Consider the following 22497-nt stretch of genomic DNA (forward strand, 5'->3'; position numbering starts at 1 on the left):
CACTTGGTTTGGTAATTACCAAACCAACCGAATACCAACTGATGTTTTAAGTTTGGTAAACCGACTTTTTGGTAACCGAGACCAATAAAACCGAAATAGAAAATTACCGAAAAAGTTGGTTTGGTTTTAGTAAATACCGAATCTACCGATTATCTAAATATTAGATTTATATACTACAGTTTTCAATACACATATATGTATATTAAGAAATAAACATAAATTTTTTTATAATAGTAGGAACATTACTACATGTACTACATTAATAGTATATGTATTTTAAGTAACCTAGTTAACGATGGTTAAATAACATAGTTTTATTGAAAATTGCTAAAACTTGATGTCATATATACAAAAGAAAGCTATAATTAGTAGATGAATACAAAGTTTATGACTCTAAAATTCAAAAACCTAGTTTTGTTCATTCTAATTTATATTATAAAGAATTAGTTGTTCTAAAGTTGGTAATACCGAAAACCGAAATACAGAATTTGGTAGATATAATTAACAACCGAAAATTTTGGTTGGTAATTAGTAACTCAGTTTTGAAACCGAAAGCTTTGGTTTTGAAGTTGGTAATACCTATAACCGATTCGAACCGACCGAGTGACAGCCCTAGTCAAAACTAAAGAAGTTTGCAAGAGGAGTTCATTCCATGGAAGAACCTTGGCCACTGAGGCAATGTGTTTTGCGTTAGGAAATGAGATGACAGCCAGTCAAAAAAATCCAAACTTTCTAATCATCCTTGCTACATTGACTGAAAAGAACACTAGCAGAGCTATGACACACAAAAAAAGAAGACACTTTTCTATAATTTGATAAAAAATTATCGGACAAATTGCCCCCATGTTACACAGACAGATACTTCATCTTAGAATACAAGTCCACAATGTAGTTCCCATTATCGGTCGCAAAAGGCTCGACCACTTCCCTCACAAGATTTAAGCAGTCCCCAAAACAAGTCCTGCAGCATATAAGCGGTAATTCCGACCATGTTTAGCTTCCCCAATTGCAGAGCTCGACGAAACATTCACGGCGTGCTCGACTCCGTTGGAGCCATCAAACATAACAGCCGGTCTCGAAAACCCAAATTTTCTAATCATCCTCGCTACATTGACTTGAAAGACAATATCAAGCCACTAGCTATGACAATTTGTTCAAAGAAAAAAAATTTACACTTATACGTTTAGTCCACAATTTAAAAAAAAAAAAAAGGAAAAAAAAAAAAAGTAATATTGATAATTTGATATCAACTCAAAACGACGCCGTACAGCTGACCGTTTGCAATTTAGTCGAGTGGCGACAAACCAAAAGTACAGGGAGACAAACCGCGAGGTTGAGAGAGCAATGGACGAAGAGGAACATGAGGTGTACGGAGCAGACATCCCAGACGAGACAGAAATGGAGGGCGACTTGGACTCCCATCACGCCGACGTTGACATGTCCACCGCCGACGACGACGCCGCCGTCAAGGTTCTCATCAAATCCCTAGCATTTTCCTATAATTTTTTTATTTTTTATTTTTTAACACTCACCCCCAAACTGAACCGAAACCCTAGCAGAAATTGTTTTAGCACAAATTGAATGGATGTTATGTTGTAGGAGCTGGATGAGATGAAGAAGCGCTTGAAGGAGATGGAGGAGGAAGCTGCTGCCCTCCGTGAGATGCAGGCCAAGGTTGAGAAGGAAATGGGTGCTGCCCAAGGTCTCTCTCTCTCTCTATTTCTTATTCGCTTCTTGTTAGGGTTTTATAGGTTCCGAAAATTTTAGTAGAGAGCTGTTAAATTTTCTACCAGTTGTTTTATTCTGATCATTGAATTGTTTCTTTGGTTATGTGTACTTTAATTTTCATTTAGAGGTTGGGCTCGGGATCGAAGCTCTCCTGTGCTACATTGGCAAATCGATATAAATGTTTCCGATGAGCATTTGTTTGAATCTCTGTTGTTTCTGTTTCATTTGAGCGTTACATTGTTTCTTTGGTTTTGATAACTTCAAACGTGACGTTGATAATTTTGCTTTGGTTGTTGCCTCGGTGTTTGGGATCAGGATAGAGATCTCTCTTGTTCTGTGCTCTGGTGTTTTTAGGTTTACTCAAAAGTTTAGTGCATATTATGACATCATGCAATCTGAAATTGTAGCTTAAGAAGCTCATTATGCACTCGCCTGTTTTTCTTAAACTGTGATGGTATTCTTTTCAATATTTATGAAACTCTTGCATCATATATTACTGCGATATTTTATTTGTTTGTTTATTGGTTTAGTGTTTAACCTCATTCATATATGTGACTGATTTTTAATGTTTTGCACAGACCCTGCCGCTGCAGCTGTTTCTCAGGCACACAAAGAAGAGGCTGATGCACGTTCTGTTTTCGTTGGCAATGTAAGTTTGAAATCCCTTAGTCCACTTCACTCATTTAGACTTCACTTTATTAGTATAGTATCAAACAAAATAACAGTATTTTATGTGATTGGACCAAAAAAATTTATATCAATGTGAAGTATTGAAATTATTGTTGTAAGAAAATCTGAATTTCTAAGCTCCAACTGTGCCTTAATTGAACGTAATTTTTTTATTATGGTTTGGTTTTCATGTAATGCCTAGCAAATGAAACTATACTAGTAGCTTATAGATATCTTCAGGTGGATGCTACAATAATATCAGGCTAACCTTGACTATATCTGCTTACTTTATGTCAATATAAGAATTTATTAGTGATAAGCAGCTTACTAGATCTAATGTTGATCCTACTCTCCTTTAAAGCTTGTGGATCTTGGATGTTGGAACTTCACTACTAGTGACACCTTCTAGTTTGCAAATTATCTATGCCTCACCATTTTGGTTAAAAAAAAAAAAAAAAGATTTCAAAGCATCTGATAAACTATGCCTACAAACCATAATTACCTGCCGGTACTCTGGTTTTTGGTATTCCTTGCAATTCGGTTCTTCTCTCTTATGCTTTTCTTTTTCCAAAACTTTTGGAAAAGGATTTAAAAGGTTTTGACCCTTGTTAACTACATCAACTGTAGAACTCACTTAAGTTATACGTTTGCTATTACACTTGTGTGGATGCGTATCATATGCACCTTGAGAGTCATGGTTTGACTTATTGTCGTACAATGATCGCAGGCTGATTGTTATTCCCCAAGGTCTCTGTGTTTAGGCGCTCGATATGTTACAATGTAGATTGAGGGTGGTCAATGTATTCTGATGTATCATTAGCTGTCGCTAGAGACCAGACATGTCTTCTGTACGGTCAAATGAAAAAATACAAAAGTTCAAAGATGGAAGGAAAAAAATTGTCTGATATAAAAAAAAGTATAAATAATTGCAAAGGTGAAAAAAGGAAAAAAGGAAAAAAGAAAAAAGAAAAAAGAAAAGAAAAACATGAAAGAAAAAAGAAGAATGAATTGGAAAAAAAAAAAAAAAAACTTGGAAAGTTTACAACAGTGGGTTGTAGATGACATGATTTATTTAGGAAAAAAGTAGAGTGAATTTCCAGAAGATATTCCAAGAGAAGGATGGGAAAGAAGGAGGTAGGATGTGAATTATGAGGCTCCAACTTCAATACAAGAGAGGGGGTGCGTCTTTGAAGAGGAAAGGAAAGATGGGTTTGCAACTGTAGTTGCAGAGGTTCTCTGCTGTTGGATGCTGTTGTTTGGTGCCTCAGGAATGTGTCTATTTGGCAAATGTGGTGAGGGTACATGATCCTGCTTTCCTATGGCCTAAGTTCTCTAATTTGACAATGGTGTTCATCCAAGTTAAGAAATTTTTTTTATTTTTTGAGTGATTTTTTGATCTCATGATATTGTTTTGAATTCTGTTTGCCTTTACAAGCTCTCAATTTTTCTTTCTTTTTTCAGATCTCACTAAAGATTATTTAATCAGTTAAAGAAAGGCCTCTTCTTCATGGATTGATCGGTGCCAATCTGTATACTGTGTGTGTGTGTGTATATATAAATATATATATATATATATATATGCTTCTTAAGGTGCTTGTATGTGTGTGCACACTTCCACATTGTCTAGTGTGAGAATTGTGGTGGAGTTTTGTTACAGCGTTGCAGTCTGTTATAGGCTAACAGCTTTCAGAATTGAATCAATAAGAACTAGTGACGATTTTGTTAAAGTGTTGCAGTCTGAAAACAAGTATTTGGTGCAAATAAAAGTACTTAAGATAACATTAAGAACGTACCATGCAGGCAGCCCAAACTTCTCAAGTGTCTTTGCAGGCCTAAAAGGACTAAATCATTGAATGTTGGGAGATCAATAGACCAAATTGAACTATTTGGCTTCCAATTTGACAAGTAGTGAATGGGGGTGGGGAGGCTGTTAAGAATAGAAGATGGTGTTGTACTAGTAGAATGCTAAAGATATGCTTGGTTTTTACAAGCTGAATTACCAGTGATGAATGCACTGGCCAGCCGGTGGGAAATTTCAAAAATGAGAAGGTGGTGTTGCGTCGGTAGTAGATAGCTCATTGTATGACTTGGGTTTGGACAAGCTGAATTTGAACCATTTTCAAGCAAATACTAGTTCTGGAGTAGGCCTGTTCATTGGTATGGAAAATTTAACTACACAGGTTATAGGCTGCTGGAGTTTGAAATGTAATTTTTAGAAAATAAAATGTAGTAAGTAATTTAAGGGAGGCAGAAACCAGTTGGGGAACCACTTTGGGGAGCCGGTTATGAAGAAAAAATCATAATATAATTAATGTCTATCAGTAATCTTAGACGTTGATAAGAAATTCTTTTAATTTGTATACTTGAAAAGATTATTAAAAGATTTCTGCCGAACACAAATGGTTTATGAAAAGATTCAGATTCTCTTTTTCTTAATAGCAGTATGTATGTTTTTCTGTGCATTAGGGTTTTGATCCTCCCGGTCGAGATAAAAGAAAATTATGATTAGCCTAATCCACCATATATTTCCTAGCTTGATTGACGGCATGTGTTTGTGTAGTCTTTTACCTACTGAAAGCGAGCTCTACCAAAAAAAAAATATTACTTTTGATGCTTCAAAAAATGTGCTCTGTTTCTTCTTGTTGTGATGCACTTCCACATATTGTGGTGTATGTTGTCTCTTCCACTCACTCATGCTGATTACAAAAACTGCATTAAATCATGTTTTGCAGGTTGATTATGCATGCACACCTGAAGAAGTACAGCAGCATTTCCAATCATGTGGCACAGTTAACAGAGTGACTATACTGACAGATAAATTTGGCCAACCAAAGGGTTTTGCCTATGTGGAATTCCTTGAAACAGAAGCCGTTCAAGAGGCTCTTGTTCTGAATGAATCTGAGTTGCATGGTCGGCAATTGAAGGTAATCCTCTCTATTCTCTCTCACTCTTTATTTTTGTTACAAAGAAGGCAGTAAAAGTGAAAGAAATTTAGCACAAGTAAACTAGTTAGATTAATGGTCTTGGATATTGCTATCCGTTGTTTCTGTTATTGCATTCTTTTTTATTAATTTCTTAATATATATTTAGGTTTTGCCTAAAAGGACCAACGTTCCTGGTATGAAGCAATTCCGCCCTAGACGCTTCAATCCTTATATGGGTTACCGCTTCAGGAGGCCATATGTACCCCCTTACTTCTACTCTCCTTATGGATATGGGTATGTTCTCTTACTTTCACTGTTTTCTGTTAGTCAAGTGATTCTTTATTTTTTTTATCTTTTATTTTATTTTATTTTTTTATTTTATGAATATTATCATTTTATCCCTTTTTTTTTATTATGCTGCAGGAAGGTTCCCAGATTCAGAAGGCCAGCACGATATATGCCCTACTACTAGAAGACTGTTTGCATCTGATTGATGGTTACATCATCTAGTATAAGACCATTATATTCGTATTATGAATAGTTAAACTCTGCTTATCCTGGTAATTCTAGACAGGATCATTATTGCGGAAGTGGTACAAAATACATTTAGCCTTATTGTCATTTAACGATGTGTTTGTGAATTATGCACTCTGTGTGATGTGAACTAGCTAATAATGGTTTTTTTTTTTTTATGGAAAATGTTGTAGCATATTACATTCTTTTCACTTGGTCAATCATATTTCCTTTTATGCATGTGGTCAACCTCATGTGAGCTTGTGAATGGTTTTTTTTTTTTTGGGGAAAATATTGTAGCATATTACATTCTTTTCGTTTGGTCTATTATATTCCTTTTTATGCGTGTGACCAACTTCATGTGAGCAGTGATTTTTTTTTTTTTTTTGGGGGGTAACATATTATTTATATTTTAAATATTGTATTTTTATAGTTTTTTTTTTTTTTTTTGACGATATGTATTTTTATAGTCTTTGATCATTGTATTTGTTGGGCAGTTGGGGGTACTGATGAAAAATGGTAGTAGAGGAGAAAAAACAGCAGAAGTAGCTCTGCCTTTCTATGTCACCTTCAAGGCCAACCTTGGTCCCTCCTCCATTGTTGCTTGGGTCTTTGGTGTAGCTATGCCTTTCTATGTCACTTTCATGGCCAACCCCCGTTACTGTTTAATGTCCTTCCTCATGTTTTGGTGATTATTTCTGCATCCATTTTGACCCTTCTCCTTTTTGTTGCCGACAATATACTCGTCTCTCTATGATTTTGGGGACGATGAAGTATTTTCTTGGGGATTTCCCTTGAAGAATCTTGGCCACCGAGGCCATGCATATCTTGTGGTTTGCGTTAAATACTCCTAAAATGTAATCAGGAGAACAAAAGGTGATTTTCAGGGTTAACTAGATGTCATTTGAAATATATCTAGACATTTTAAGGTGATTTTTCTGTTCATGTTGTGTTCTGCCTAGTTAGTTGGTTCTATATTATTGTCATTTTTCTATTCAGGTGTGTGTGTGGGTGGTCCTTGGCTAAGGATGTCCTTACCTAAGTTTAGTTTTGGATTTTTAGTTTTTGGCAACTTTTCGATTACATATTCACATTTTAACCGTTTAGTTTTTAAGTCCTAATCTCTGCAAAATTTCAGCCAAATGGATAATCGTTGAGGCACTCAAAACTGCAATTTACAACAATGAACACGAATAGTTCCGGTTTGACAGATTCAGTTCGTTTGTGTAAATTGCAGTTTTGGATACCTTAACGATAATCAATTTGGCTGAAAATTTGCAGAAGTGATCTATACATTATGACCTAAAACTGAACGGTTAAGATGTGAATATGTGATCGAAAAATGGCCAAGAACTAGAAATCCGTTCCATAAGCTTAGGTAAGGATATCCTTACCTGAGAAAAATCATATATATATATATATATATATATATATATTTGTGTAGATCCAATTATGATTGCCCAGATCATTGATAATTAGATTGCCACGTGAGAAATGAATTTCTAGGTTCATATATATCCATACTGATGAGTACTGACCTCAAGTTGAACTTCAGGTAGATGCTAATCATCAATTTAGAAAAGGTTTGATATATGCATCTAACTCTATTGCCCCATCTGCTGGTTGAAGTCTCGTGCCAACTAACTAAATCCTATTCTTGACGGTTTAGGGTTACATCCATATTTATCTCCCACCAACATTTCATTTTCTTGAATTGCATACACCCCAAGTTGACAAGTTAGCGTACCTTCAGATGGGTTTGAACGCTAACCTTCATAGACGATGCTTTCGACATCTAACAGTACAGGAATGTGAGGTTGAGAAGATTTTTTATAGCCCTTCTGGTGAAATATCTCCAAATAAAATCGTAGGAAGAAATCAATCGCGGGACTCATCCAAGAAGACAAAAACAAAGCATAAGGCAAGTTGGTTCAGAGCAATACCGAGAGAAATTATTGCATACAACCGTTATGTACAACCCCGATCCACATGTGATGAGTTGGATTGAATAGACACAACGAACGTCTCAACCGACAAGGGACAATTATCACATCTCTATTTCATGGTTATGAGATAATGGTGAGTTTTTTGTGTTTGTAGCTCACTAATGTATGTGTGAGATCCACGGAGATTTGTGGATCCCCACTATTTTCACATTGCTTATTATAGAAGTTATGTAACAAAAAATAAAAAACTAGGGAAGCAAACCATAGCTGTTCTTCATTCACTTTGCTCACCATAACAACAATTTAGTACGCCATAAGTGGCTATTGCATTGATTTTATTGTTTCAAAAACGGATGCCTGATCAAACTACATTCATAAATAAACAAACTCAAATACAAAAACAATTAAAGTAATAACCTTGAACAGGTTTGATCTCCAACACCTTGCATTTGCAGCTCGCAATCTGAAGGCTACCGTTCAAACATATGATCGAATCTTTGACAACTAAAAACAACATGGGGAACATATTTTACTACAGTCTTCCAGAGCCCCAACTTCTCGGGATTTTGTCTAGTTGCTCTTAATGTTTTGATGCCATCACTAGCTTGCAATATGTAGTTTGCTGGATAAAACCCATACTAAGTTTATTCGTTACCAAGTACATCAACATTGCCAATAATCTGAAATGATGCAGAACTTCCAAATGATAGATTGCTTAGAGGCTTAAAGAGAGCAAACGTTGTGTTCCGATCCTTCTCTTCCTTAGTCGTTCAGCAATGATAAAGGCTAGCTCAAGAGCCTGAGAAGCATTCAGTCTTGGGTCGCAGTGTGTGTGGTAGCGTGAGCTCAGATCATCGAAAGTCACTGTTCGGGATCCTCCAATGCACTCAGTCACATTCTGGCCAGTCATCTCGAGATGAATTCCTCCAGGATGGCTCCCTTCTTGCTCATGAACATCAAAGAATGCTCGCACCTCAGCCTGCAAACAAATTCAATATGACAATCAGGATTCCATGATGATGATGGGAATAGAAGAATTGTGAAACAATATTACTAACAAATTATTAATGACCTAGGGTACTATAATGTTGCATATGGGATTCCAAGCCGCATCTTTTTGGACTTTAAAGACTTACTAGACAATTGTTAGAACACTTGTTCAAGCACAATGACGCTTAGGCAACAAACCAGAATGATGCAATTCCCCACACATTTCCCATTATAACTTTTAAGCCTGGCAAAGACCCACATGTTGATTGAGTCTCCTTAACTAAATAGAGAGGAGTACCATACCATGGATTGGCACCGCAGGATTATGGAGATATTTTACTCTACAGGACATTCTCAATTATTATTCGACATGTATTGGATTGGTCACACAGTGGCAATCATTGAGGGAAAAATCATACTGATTCCATGGTAAAGGAATTTTCTCAATTTTAGATGAAAAGAAGGGTTACTATTATTCTTTATAATTGAGATAGACTTCTTTTTCTGAAGGCATTCCCAAAAAAGCATCAATACCTATAACACAATTCATGGTAGATGGAAAAAAACCAGTAGAGAAATTATACCAGAATTGCATCAAATGGACGTGTTTTGAGTCCACAGGGTGCCTTAATAGTGTTTCCATGCATTGGGTCGCAGACCCAGGTCACAATTTGCCCCGCTTGGCGGACAGCCCTAATCAAGTGTGGAAGCTTGACTCTCATGTTCTCAGCACCCATTCTTGCAATGATTGTGATCCTTCCTGGCTTGTTGTTAGGGTTCAGGATTTCAATGAGGTTAACAAGATCCTTTGGATCCATTGTGTTGCTCACCTGCATCACAAGATATCATTGTTAGCCACTTAACACATGAAAGTTACATAAAAAACTAGAGACAGAATAAAAGACAAAAGTTGCGAATACAAATCAGTCCAATTCGATTATGACCATTTTAATCAAATAGGCCTGGTATGAGCCTGCTTAAACAATTAAGTATAACATAGAGAAAAGATTTGCCATTATGTGCTCAAGTTTTGGTTTATTATACAATTACTCTATCTTAAATTCCAAACTAGTTGTAGTATCAAACAAAACATAATAGAAATAACATAGAATCATTCACAATTCTCTTATTGTGAAGCACCGACTTATCCAAAAAGGTACATCAATAAGTTTACACCATTATTAGCATTAAAAGGACGCTAATAAAGAATAAGATTTGATCAATAGAGCTTTACCTTGACTCCAATGGGGTTGGAGATTCCCTTTAGGAACTCAACATGGGCACCATCCAATTGACGGGTACGCTCCCCGCACCAAAGCATATGAGCTGAGCAATCATAGAAGAGTCCAGTAGTAGAATCCTCCCTTGTGAGTGATTGCTCATATGGCAAATGCAAGCACTCATGGGATGTCCAGAACTCGGTTGTCCTCATGATAGGATGGTCAACTGTAAGTCCAGCAGCAGACATGAATCCCAAGGCTTCATCAACCCGGTGAGCCAATTCCTGGTACCTATCGAACACACCAACCACAAACATAAGCAAACCACAAACTTTGTCTTGATTACAAGATCTAATACATTTTTGGCATTCACAGTGTTTAGGAAATGAAGACTGATCCAATCACAAACCAAATGTAAAGATCGAAACTTTAAAATTGTATGGCTTTAATGCATACCTATCTCCCTGCTCACTGTGCTCAGCAAAGTCGAGATTCCATTGAGTAACCCTCTGCATAGCGGCATACCCTCCAGTGGCGAAGGACCTCAGAAGGTTCAAAGTTGCAGCAGATTGGCAGTAAGCCCTGATTAACCTCTGAGGGTCCGGAGTTCTAGTCTGCAAATCAAAGGCCTCACCATTAATATTGTCTCCCCTGTAAGCTGGCAGTGTAACCCCATTCTTCTCCTCAACTGCAGCCGATCTTGGCTTGGCAAACTGACCCGCCATTCTTCCCACCTAAAATTCAACCAACCCCACAATTTTCATCACATTATTCAACGTCATTCCGATACAAAATAAATTACATTACATAGCATAAAAAAAAAAAAAAAATGAAATTTGTAATGATCACTGCCGAAAGATCTAACCTTGACGACATTCATTTGTCCTCCGAACATAAGAACCACACCCATCTGGAGCATCACTCTAAAGGTGTCCCTAATGTTATTGGCACTGAACTCCTTGAAGCTCTCAGCGCAGTCACCACCCTGAAGAAGAAAAGCATTGCCCATTGCAGCCTCGGCAATCTTCTCCTCCAAGTGCCTGGCCTCTCCGGCGAACACGATCGGCGGGAAGGACTCAATGGTGTTGAGAACAGTGTTGAGCTCATTCTGATCTGGGTACTCAGGGAGCTGCAGAGCCTTCTTGGTCTTCCAGCTCTCAACGCTCCATTTTCCGGAGCTGGGTTTCGGAGCCGCCACCGCCGCCTTCGGGGGCTTCTCGGCGACGACGGGGGCCTTGCCGCCGTCGGCGGCGGCCGAGGCGGAGATGGGGTGGACGAGGCGCTTCTTGGTGGCGAGGAAAGGAGAGAAAGCGGGTTGGTGAGATTGAGAGGTGGGGGCGCAGAGAGAGTTGCCGCAGAGTGATTTGGAGGAGAGGGTTGCTGGGTTTGTGAGCGCCATTGCTGTGTTTGTCTCTCTTTCTTTCCTCTCTGTTTTTTCACAAGTTGGTGAAGCTTGAGATTCTAGAGAGAGAAAGAAGAGAGAGAGAGGGAGTTGTAGTGGAGGCTCTGAGAATGAGGTGGGTTGGTTTGAAGAGGTTTATATAAGGTTTTAGAGGCGACTAGGACACTGGAGCGGGTAGTTAGGAACGGAGGGAGGGAGGGAGGGAGGGGTATTTTCGGGAATGTGTGACTTTAAAGGGAGGGGTTAGTGGGTCACACACCGTCACAGTGTGATTTAGTGGGAAATTTAGGTGGAGCGGGGGGTACTTACGACATTTTGGTTCGGCCAGGCTGCTGTCTTACCAAACCGATGGTCGGATAGTTGCCACTGCTTATACAATTCCTCTCATTCATCACCTACCCAAATATCTTACCTTATAACTGTTAATTAATCTAATAATTCCTCCCCAAAATTTAACTATATGTTTTTTTTTTGAAACTATCACATCCAATTGTAAATTTGTAACCACACACACAAAAAAAAAAAAAAAACGAACATTCATTGAAATTTTCAATTGCTAAAATCTACTTTTCATCATATTCAACAATTGAAAAACTAGTAACAATGTATTATTTGAAAACATGGTGAAAGGAGCGATTTGGGCGGTTGGTGGCCCCCTCGAGTGTTGTGGATCCTTGCTGCTGCATGAGTCCTAGTCATTTCGGTGCGATCGCTTCCTAGCGCTATTTATACACGAGTATGCAGTGGTCATACTCGTGTATAAATTAGAAGACGTTGTTTTTTAGTATATAAGAACAAATATTTTTGGTTAATGGTATATATGTTTACACAACGCTTGTTTAAATTTTTTATTTAAGTCTAATAACAAAAACGCTATGAATTATATTAGGTGATATGAAACATGTCGGGATAATTTAGTCAAATAAAATTATAATTAAATATCAAATTTAGCAAAATTATGAATTAACAGTTGGACACCAAATGTTATGGATTCTCAATTTAGCATTTAATCTCAACAACTTTGTTTGGAAGGGATAACCAAAAGATTTAATACAGTAATAGACTATCACATGCGTTCTTTTTTTTTTTGGCTAAAACTAAATCCATATACAATGTTTTTTTTGCCTGAATATTATACCATATATGTTTAGGGGATATTTAATATCTTGACTCCATTTCTTTAAAGAGGCATACATACTACATAGCTTGAGACTTTCAGTTGTCATATGATCCGGCATATTAAATTCCATAGATCTAGATTCTTAACCAAATTAAATATGTTAGACAATAGCACCAACATAAACAGTTGCATTATTAATTGCAAAATCAGTATTTTTCACAATTAGGTATATCTAGCTACTCCTTTCACTAATCAAGATAATATAACTTATAAATGAGTGACTCACACTCAATTTTATGTTAAAACTCAACACCTTTCAGATGGTTAAGTTGTGACAGTATCATTACGTTAGTGGGTTATTGGTCACACTTGTCGCTATTTAACATGGTATCAGAGCGGGTCTCTCTTTAATTACGTCTCCAATTGTTATGGACCTTATTTGAGTTCCTTAAATTGACCATCAAGCAGATTTCGATTGGAAACAGTACATAACTGAAATTTCAATTATTTTAGGATTAAATTAAGTTTTAAGTTTTTTCATACTTTAGAATATTTTTTTTTTTAAAAAGAATTCTATATTAGATGCGGCAAAAAATCTATCTTGCTAAGTTCTAATTTAGATATTTGGTAAACAAATCAAATACTACAAGGAAAGAACTTGGGAATTATGAATTAAGAGGGAAAAAAAGGAAAAAATAGAAGAAAAATAAAAAACCTTTGGGACTTTACAAGGGAATCAATTTAGAGGATATTCAGCCAAAGATGCTCTATGACGGGTGGAAATCTAGAGAAAGCACGTGGCATAAAGCGCGTGGAGAGAGCAATTCTAATTTTTTTTGTAAGAAATATTTGTTTTATTGAAACTATAAATTTTTTAAGACCAAAAACACCCTATCAATTTGATCTCATGCCATTGCCCTCCATTTGGATTTTACTGATATCACCAGAAGTGCTCGTGAAAACTCCACGCCCCCCTCGCATCGTCTTTTTCTAATCCCTAAGATTGGAGAATAAGACACACTTCATGTCTTCATCCTTCTTCCTTCTCCTAAGACACAAAACCAAGCTTGTGTGTTCAAACTAGATTAGTTATATGTTTTGGATTGAAAGGATGTTCACCATTGTATGGAACTAGTCTAAAATTTTGTATTGATATACTAATTACTTAACTAGAAGTTGCACACTTATAAGTTTTTGAACATGTCTTTATCGCAAGATGGACATATATGTCGCCACAAGATGACACCATCAGAGTTGAGCTCAATAACATCGGGATGATGGAAATGCCGATTTAATATCCCAACCAGTAAGATAGAGGTAACAAGAAACCACCATACGAGCTGGGGTTGAAGGGTGTCAAACCAGACATCCCAAACCTGGTGTTTACCAGTAAGAAAAACAAATAGAGAAACAAAGCACAAACCTGCACCACCAATCAGTAGCCCATGCCAAACGAAACATTAGATATGTAGTAAACACGAGAAGCCGCTAGCCTTGGCACCACCAAAAGAAAACATTTCCCTATATATGCAATAACCATAAGAAATTGTTATTCAGACAACCCACCAACAAATAAACATCGCACAAAGGACATGAGACCCGATGCACAATAAAATTCGTTTTGAACAAAATGTGACATAAAAGGGAGCAATGCTCTGGGCGTCGATCAGATGCGGGAAACCGAACTCCAATCTAGAGGAGAGAGGAGCCTGAGTCGAAACCCTACCACAACACAATTTTTTTTTTTTTTTTCCCAAACGATTAAAATTAATATTGTATCAGTATCTAACTTTTGACATTTCTCATCCCATTGCCTTAATTAGTAGTTTTATACTAGTAGTCTCCCACATACTATTCATGAGGTGAAAACAGTTATCATAGAGAAAAATAAATAATTAAATGAGAGAAAAACAAGAGTTGTGGAATAGTTTTTATTTATTTATTTTTACTAAAAATTAATTTTTGATTTGTCACAATCATTATCACTGGCTTAGATCCTGTTTGGGATTGCTTCGCTTTAAAAAAAAAAAATCAGTTTTTGTTTAAAATTTTAGATTTAATTGTATTTGTAAATAAATAAAAAACAGCTTTAATTGAAAATTTTAGGTCACTAACAGCAAATTTTAGAAGAAACCCAAATGTTAACTTATAGAAGCTATTTTCGATAAAATCACGCTCTGAAGTTGTTTTATGTACTGACAGCACTTTTAATAGTATTATTTACTAAATACGAAACTATTTTAATTCTCACAATACAGCAACAACAGTTTTTTAAAAAAGTCACAGCAATCCAAAACTAGCCCTTAGTGAGTTAGTGTATTGATTTCTAAAATAATTTAATCTTTCAAAAGTATTTATGCAAAAAAAAAGGAATTTTGATTGACAATTATTGCATAAGAGTACAGATTTTGTATGATCGTACTAATTTTATACATTTACTTATCCCTGTTGCCTTAAAGAAGTGTCATCGGGCGTGGGGCTGAGCCTCTCAGTTAGGCTGGGTTCCAAACCCCTATTCAAAAAAAAAAAAAAAAGTACCATTAATTATTTGGGATAATGACCATTTACACAATTTTAGGATAAAAATTGCCCATTTACCCAAACACTCTAAGAGATTGCCCATTTACCCAAACACTCTAAGAGATTATTTTCCTAATACCCAATTAATTATTTTTTTATTTATTTTTATTTATTTTTGGGACATTTTTGCCCTCTCTTTCTTTGTCACTTAGAGAGAGAAGTCATTGGAGACCTTACGGGACTCCGGTGACCGGTGGCCGACCACGGACTCCGGCGACCAGTGACCAAAATCTGGCGAATGGTCACCGAAATCCAGCAACCTGTCACTTGATACCGGACTGGTGACCGGATTCCGGCGTCTGAAATACCCAGTAACCAAATTATTGCCCCCCCAATAATCATATTATTGCCGCCCAATAACAAGTTCATTGGGGATCAATAATTAGTGAAAATGAAGATGTTTTTAATTTTGAATGTTTTAGTAGGTTTATCCAAATAAATAATCATATTATTGTCCCCCAATAAATATATTATTGGCTCCTAATAATCATATTATTGCCTCCAATAATCAAATTATTACTCTCCAATAATCATATTATTGCCGCCCAATAGACCCCAAGCCAATTACACTATCTTTATTAGTAAATTGGTTTCCAACTCTCTCTCCTGTATCAGACCCAGAAAAAAAAAAAAAAAAAAAAAATCCTCCTCGCCTGCAGCCCAGGCTCATCCCAGCCTTGCCGCCTGCGGGCACAGCAGCACCCACCCCCTCCACCCACCGTTGCTGCAATAGAGTTTCAGAGAATTTGGGACATGGCCAAGCAACAGACAATTTCCAAAGCTTGAATTTCCCAAATCCGAAGCCCACTAGCAACACAAGCAGGACCCGTTTCTCCCCGGTCTGAGATCGTAAACCAAGTGTTCGACTCCGGCCGCCACGCACCTACCAGGTCTAATTGAAGAATCCTTCTAATCGTCTCCTTGCTGCCGATGAGCCAACCATGATTCGAACTGTGCAGCAAAATCGGTCGAGAACAGAGCGTCCCCTTCCCTGCCCCGACGATTAAGTGTCAATGCAATCCGGTGCAGAATTTATTCCTGAGGGAGGGAGGGAGGGAGAGAGAGAGAGAGAGAGAGAGAGAGAGAGAGAGAGAGAGAGAGATGTAATTTATTGATTAAAATAGGGGCAAAACTGTCCATAGATGTTAGATCTGGTAAATGGGGTTAAAAAAACTCTTAATGGAGTAAGTGGACAATTTTTAAGCTGAAAATGGATAAGTAGTCATTATCCCTAATTATTTTAAAGGAATCTCTCCTCTACAAATGATTAGCAGTGGGGTAACTAGCTATTAGATTAAAGAATCTCATCAATGGAACTAAACCATTGTGCTCCCCTTTTACATATTAGACTACAAAGTCAAGACTTGGAATCAGCCACATTTTGTGTCATGGTCAATGATCTATGGTCATCCAACTGAAATTCAACCCAGTAATTTGGTTTCCAGAATGTCGTCGGCTGCCTGCCTGCCTGCCTAGGATCTGCTTTCCAATCATGGGGGAAGGCTTGTTCTAATTTCTAGATTTGCACCAATTTTAAGACTATTCGACTTATCTCGATGGAAGGTGGAATATAGAAACTGTAACGCAATTATTGATGCACAAAACTATAATGCATATATGGAAAGCACATTAATTTAAACTTACAAGTGATGAATTAATTTCATATCTCATGATCCACTTGCCTCTCAGACTCATTTTATAGCTATTGAAACTGTCCAAAAAAGCCAATCACAGTTCTAAACCTCGGTTGTGTTCTTATCTGCATATGTTTTTCTTTCATGCTTCTAAACCCTATACATAGTATTATACTTCAAACTCATAACGCATAGCAATAATCCCAAACCAACATTGTTTTTGCATTCAGTATCAGTAGCTTCCATCTAGACAGGTTCTGTACCTTTAATGTCCAACAATACTTCACATATATATGATTTAGGGTTTAGAACCTGTTTAGGGTTTAGCAGTTAGGTTTAGAATTTCATATTTTGAAAATGCGTTTGACAGGAAAGTACTTGGAAAACAAAGTGCGTAAATTTCATCTGCCCGGGCCTACTGACGGAGAGGTCTGCTGGAGGACCCGCCTTTAAAGAGCAGCATATGCTTCTGCTACTACTTCTGTAGGGTGTAGATATCTGACTGTACGTGAAATTATTGATGATTTGAAGGCGTCTCCAATGTTCTGGTCGATATTATTGAATGAAAACAAAAGGAAACTAGTCGATCGATCGACTATTAGATGAGAAAAGTTTGATGGTTGCATATTCGTATATATTATATGATTGCGATCGATATCAGCACGTTCATGAAATGACTCACAATTAAGCAACAAGAGGTCAACCCAGCAGCAATGCTTCAAGAATTTGATCCTTCTGCTGCAACAAGAGGCTATTCCCATTTTATATATTATTGTACCTACGAAAATGAATAGAATATATTCAATGTCATAGTTTTATTAAGTAGTTGATCATCAATTTGTTCCTAAGTTAGCTAGGATTCAGATGAGTTGTTTTATATATGAATTAATGTATAATATATAATCCAAAAACACAATCTGCAGCTAGAGCCACCTGGAAACTGTGGTGGAGGTACCTAAAATTCTCCAATAGTCGGGTTCAGCTTTTTTCAAACCAATCTTATGCACCTAATTGAAACGTCAAGATTTCTTTACTTCTTGGGACACCGTATAGCTCTTTTAACGTGGTAGGACATAACCTCCTTTAAGTAGCTATATCCAGGTGGAATTAATGGAATTCACCTTAACACAGATAGATCTGTCAGACCTTTAGTTAGCTTTTTAAGGTAAAAGAATTACTATCTGTATATCGTCCTTTATTTATAAAAAAGAGATCCGATCCGGTACGTTCGTTTGTTCTCTGATGTGCTTTCCTTACGTAGTATTGTAGTTCGCAGGCCATCTATATATACTAAATAGACTGTAGAAGTACATTTTGCCAACTATGGTTCCGGACTAAAAAAAGAAACTTTGAAACTGATAGGAGCACAAAATGCGACGATATTAATGAGTATATGCCCCATTTAAGCCTTGTTTCTCCCTTAGTTTCGTGTTTTGAGTCATTGAGTCATTTTGAAAGTCTTGTAAAGTGTTTGCAGAGAAATAGGCGGAAAAAGCAAAATTCTTGAAGAATTCTAGCTGGATCAAGATTCCTCACCGTCGACCTTTTTGCGGTCTTTACAGAGGTTGATAAGTTTCAAAATCCTAGATGTACTGGGAGTCCCAGTTGAACTAAAACTCTTTTCCAAGACTTTCTCGGTTTTGCATTCCGAGACATTCTTGTTTTGAGAAATAGAAACTTTCCTGTTTTAATGGAAGTTCTGAGATGGATTTGGGCCTAGACCATGGGCCTGGGCGTGAACTTTGTTTGATGAATGAGGAAGCCCTATTTCATGCTTAATCCATGGGCCTTAAGAGAGAATTTTTGGGAGTATTTTTCTAAGATTAAATTGTTTTAATTCCCTTTACTTTCTCTAAAAGAATTTTGATATTCTCCTCCTTGTTTGTAGGAAACCTTGCCTGGTGGGACTCTTAGAAACAACAACGATGGAATCAGAAAATAAAGCATTTAAGGCCGTGGCTTGTTCGAGGAAAATTTGGAGTTTTGTTTTATCTCAACTTCTATGCGACTTGACCGTACACTTAGAGAAGAATGAGGAGCCCATGTAATTATGACTCTTTGACCAAGCAATGAATAAAGGAAATAAAGGAGAGAGACGTTTCAGTTGGGAAATTAAGGCCATAATTGCCCCATTATGAGAAATTAAGGCCATAAGTGCTACCATTATGAGAGAAAGAGGACAAGAAATAAGAAACGGCAAATAAAGGAGAAGATGAAGATGAAGAAAGCTATGCAATCCCATCCGTCCAAATGATGAAGGGTATGATCGACAAAACCCAACCAATGCTCCTCTATATATAGGTAACGTCCAGAACAGAATTGACATCTCTTTCTGGCCAAAAACTTTTCCGAGACTCTGCTCAATTCACTCCTCAAACCTCCATCACCTACAAGACCTTGACCACCATCCATTAATCTACGAAGCTCTTTGGCGCTACATCAAGGATGCTCCACCACCATAGCAGAGATGAGTTCATCACCTTGTTGCCAATCTGCTGCGGAAAACACTTCAAAATGTAACTATGACTCTGCTTACAATTTTTGTTAAAGAATTGTGAATTATTTTGGGATTTGCTTATTTGAATTTGGGAGTTCTGTAATTGGAGACATGAAATTTTCAGAATATTTTTATTAATATTTTTGAGATTTTCAGTTTATTATTGAGTTAATTTCGAGAATTCTTTGATGATGTATGTTACAATCTTGTGCCCTTTTACGTGTTTAGGTAATTTTCAGAGTTAGGTTAATAAGTTTGCATGCTAGAATAACTCTACGTGTTCTGGTGTCTTTGCTTAATTTGCCAAGAGTAATTGTTATTTGTTAGACGCTAAGTTAAACAAGTAGTAATTAGTTCTAAATAGTGGTAAAAATCATGTTTCAATGGTTAAATGATTCTGAAAATTATGTTTTAATTGCTATGTGTAATGGTTAATTTGCATGTGTGAGTTGATTCGAGGGTTAGATAATACTACTAATTAAGATAATTACGCTAAGTGTTTTCGAAAATTAGTAGTATTGGGCTTGGTAAGGACTTTTCCAATCCAAGCTCACATTAGGAATTAGATAAATAGATTGATCCGCTAAGACTTTTCATTTGGGCTCTTATCTAGGCATTTAATATGGGCATGTTTTGTAGCATGTTGAAATGGATTTTCTGTTTTTACACTTAGTATTTTCCAAGTGGTATTAGTCTAGGATAGGGAAGTCGATCATTGTAGATAGTTTTATTTGTTTCGTTTTTATTTTAAGTAGATTAGGAACCAAATTTCAAAACCCCCAATTTATTCTTTTATTTGTTAATTGATCATTTTGTGTAGGCCAATTTATTCTTTTATTTGTTAATTGATCATTTTGTGTAGGTGTACCCTACAATTCTCGGACTGAACGATCCTTACTTGTGCTATACTAACCTCGATATTTTTGCAGGGTTAAATTGTGAGGTTATTTTAGCCATATCAGAAACTAAGTTTTGCAAGATTTCTTCTACTAATAATGTCTATGGTACATCAATGGTAGTCTAACTATTTATAGTACTAGACTAGCTCTGGTTGATCATCAACTACTACTTGAGATCAAGATGAGTTAGTCGAATATTGATGAGCCAGTCTACTAATATATCAATTTTGTCTATTTAATTTATTGATATATGAGTGTACTGCATATCAACCCTCTTCTGCTCTATGTAATATTGAAAATACTTTTATATATCTTTAAAAAACAAATATTGAAATTGCATGGTTGTTGCTAAACTATAAGTGATCATATGGAACCTAAACTAGACATTCTGCTGTAAATCAAGAAAACATGTGGTCAGTATACTTCACACTCGATGGGTAATCTATAACCGTAAAGAATCGATCTAACTGTATTTGTTGAGGATATATAGATCCCACATGAAAAAAAATAAGACATTTTTCTTTTGGTTACAGAAAAAAAAAATGACATTGCCTATGAGTTTTTAAAGGTTTGAGCCACTCCATCCAAAACTAATTGGCAATGGATGGAGTAGCCCAAATCTAATATACCAAGGAGTATTTTTCTAAAATGGTCAACAAAAAATTAAGGGTTAAATACTAGCTAGTTACTAGCCTGTGGTTTGAGTCCAAAATCAATTCAATCCTTAAACTTTCAATTTCATCAAAAACACCCCTACACTATAATTTCTCATCCAATAGGTCCTTCAGTCATGCATCCGTGAAATGAAGTCGTTAAACCACTAACGTGGCATGCCAACTCAGCTCCTGTGGGACCCACCTAACATGGAAAATTCTCAAATTAACCCTAGCTTTCATCGAGGTCATCTCCTTCCCCCTTTCATAGCCTTACAGATTTTTCTCTTGCCATGGATCGAGGAGAACAAACTCCATTTGTTTTTCAAACAATTCCTATTCTGAACATATGAGAATAGATCTGAGTAAATCTCTTTTCCTTCAGTTAAATAGAAAAAGACTTGGATGCTTGAAAGATTAATCACTTTCAACATAGATATTGACAGTCTCTCCATAATATTTACTGGAAGTCTGGAATATACACCTCAAACCTCAATTAGTTGCAAAAGTTCAACAAAGCCCTCCAAACTAATTTCACTAAAATCCCATAGGATAAGCAATCAAACATAAAGCTTCAAAATTGAACAAAACAAACCAAACCCAATTACCCAAAAGACTGAACAAATAGTCTCCAAGCCAAGTACTTATCCAAAACCCAGTTCAATAAATCCCACTAAGATTCACAATCAACCACAAATTTTCAAAATTGATCAGCGCAAACCCAAACCCAATTTCCCAAAAGACTAAACAAAGAGTCCCAAAGCCAAGAATTTCCATACTGTGGAAGTAAAATTGATGATGCACAAATCCTTCTTCTTGAACTGGTGTAATGATTCAGTCAATTGGGTCTTCTTCTAAGTAGTCTTGAACCCGCCCGAATCCTCAATACTCTTCTTGGAAATGACGACAACGGAGTGAAGAGACCTAACGTTGGAAGGGAAGTGAGAGAATCGAAATGAAGAGGTTAGAGAGTGAGCAGAGTCATCTCTTCGTCGCTCACAATCTTAATTTGGATTTCGGGCTAAATATTATTTCGGCAGAGTCCTCATCGGAATTGGAGTCAGTCGTCCTCGCTGCTGCTGCTGCGCCGTTTTTAGGGAGTACAGGCTTAGAAGTTGCTATAGGGGACAAAAATTCTCCTCCTCCTCCATCGTCTTGATACCTAACCAAGAAACTGCAAAGTGTACAGCCTCATTGGTAATCTAGGTAGAAGAGAGCCAGATTTCTAGTAATCTAGGGATTGTGGCTGTAATTTGGGTTAGAAGAGAGCTAGGGTTAATTTGGGAATTTTCCTTATCAAGTGGGCCTCACAGGAGCTGAGTTGGCATGCCACGTTCGTGGTTTAACGACTTTATTTCACGGATGCATGACGGAAGGACCTATTAGATGAGAAATTATAGTGTATAAGTGTTTTTGATGAAATAGAAAGTCTAGAGAATGAATTGATTTTGGACTCAAACCACAGGGTAGTAACCACTATTTAGCCCAAAAATTAATCACCAGAGCCAAGGGTGTAATATTCACTCCATCTTTTTATAAAAGTGATGTTTATGTTCCAAAAGAAAATAGAAAATTCATGTTATCTCTCTCGAAAAAAAACCCTAGGCAGAGGCGTCTGGTCTTCCATCCAAATTTATTGCTTAATCCGACTGCACGCCCGATGGCCGCGTCGGCATCGGACGGGCTAAAATAGAACTTGTGTTCGGTGTTGCAGGGTCTAGT

General features: G+C 36.8%; 2 protein-coding genes across 3 annotated transcripts; one reads left to right on the forward strand and one right to left on the reverse strand.

The window, feature by feature from the left end:
* Window positions 1–1307: 1307 nt before the first annotated feature.
* LOC112189442 (polyadenylate-binding protein 2) lies at window positions 1308–6044 on the forward strand. Of its 2 annotated transcripts, XM_024328776.2 has the most exons (6): window positions 1308–1470; window positions 1600–1702; window positions 2307–2377; window positions 5130–5321; window positions 5488–5615; window positions 5745–5972. In XM_024328776.2, the coding sequence occupies exons 1-6, from the start codon at window positions 1345–1347 to the stop codon at window positions 5791–5793; spliced, it is 669 nt and encodes a 222-aa protein (XP_024184544.1). In that variant the 5' UTR covers window positions 1308–1344; the 3' UTR covers window positions 5794–5972. The 2 variants fall into 2 exon arrangements, with proteins under 2 accessions (XP_024184544.1, XP_024184545.1); XM_024328777.2 differs by lacking the exons at window positions 1308–1470; window positions 1600–1702; window positions 2307–2377 and adding an exon at window positions 3179–3755 and having other exon boundaries at window positions 5745–6044.
* A 1990-nt stretch (window positions 6045–8034) lies between these two features.
* Window positions 8035–11510, reverse strand: LOC112186759 (phospho-2-dehydro-3-deoxyheptonate aldolase 2, chloroplastic). The gene is made up of 5 exons (XM_024325269.2): window positions 10856–11510; window positions 10447–10724; window positions 10005–10281; window positions 9355–9600; window positions 8035–8759 (listed from the first exon to the last, which is right to left on the reverse strand). The coding sequence occupies exons 1-5, from the start codon at window positions 11387–11389 to the stop codon at window positions 8496–8498; spliced, it is 1599 nt and encodes a 532-aa protein (XP_024181037.1). The 5' UTR covers window positions 11390–11510; the 3' UTR covers window positions 8035–8495.
* Window positions 11511–22497: the final 10987 nt, after the last annotated feature.

This window comes from Rosa chinensis, chromosome 2, assembly GCF_002994745.2.
Source record: "Rosa chinensis cultivar Old Blush chromosome 2, RchiOBHm-V2, whole genome shotgun sequence".
NCBI lineage: Eukaryota > Viridiplantae > Streptophyta > Magnoliopsida > Rosales > Rosaceae > Rosa > Rosa chinensis.

Bases quoted from the DNA above. Each gene is read 5' to 3' on its own strand.
- LOC112189442 (XM_024328776.2), top strand. From the start codon at position 1,345: ATGGACGAAGAGGAACATGAGGTGTACGGAGCAGACATCCCAGACGAG. The intron at 1,703-2,306 runs GTCTCTCTCTCT...TGTTTTGCACAG, and splicing joins GGAAATGGGTGCTGCCCAAG to ACCCTGCCGCTGCAGCTGTT. The intron at 5,322-5,487 runs GTAATCCTCTCT...ATATATATTTAG, and splicing joins TGCATGGTCGGCAATTGAAG to GTTTTGCCTAAAAGGACCAA.
- LOC112186759 (XM_024325269.2), bottom strand. From the start codon at position 11,389: ATGGCGCTCACAAACCCAGCAACCCTCTCCTCCAAATCACTCTGCGGC. The intron at 9,601-10,004 runs GTAAAGCTCTAT...CTTGTGATGCAG, and splicing joins CCAACCCCATTGGAGTCAAG to GTGAGCAACACAATGGATCC. The intron at 8,760-9,354 runs GTATAATTTCTC...ATTTGTTTGCAG, and splicing joins GTCCATTTGATGCAATTCTG to GCTGAGGTGCGAGCATTCTT.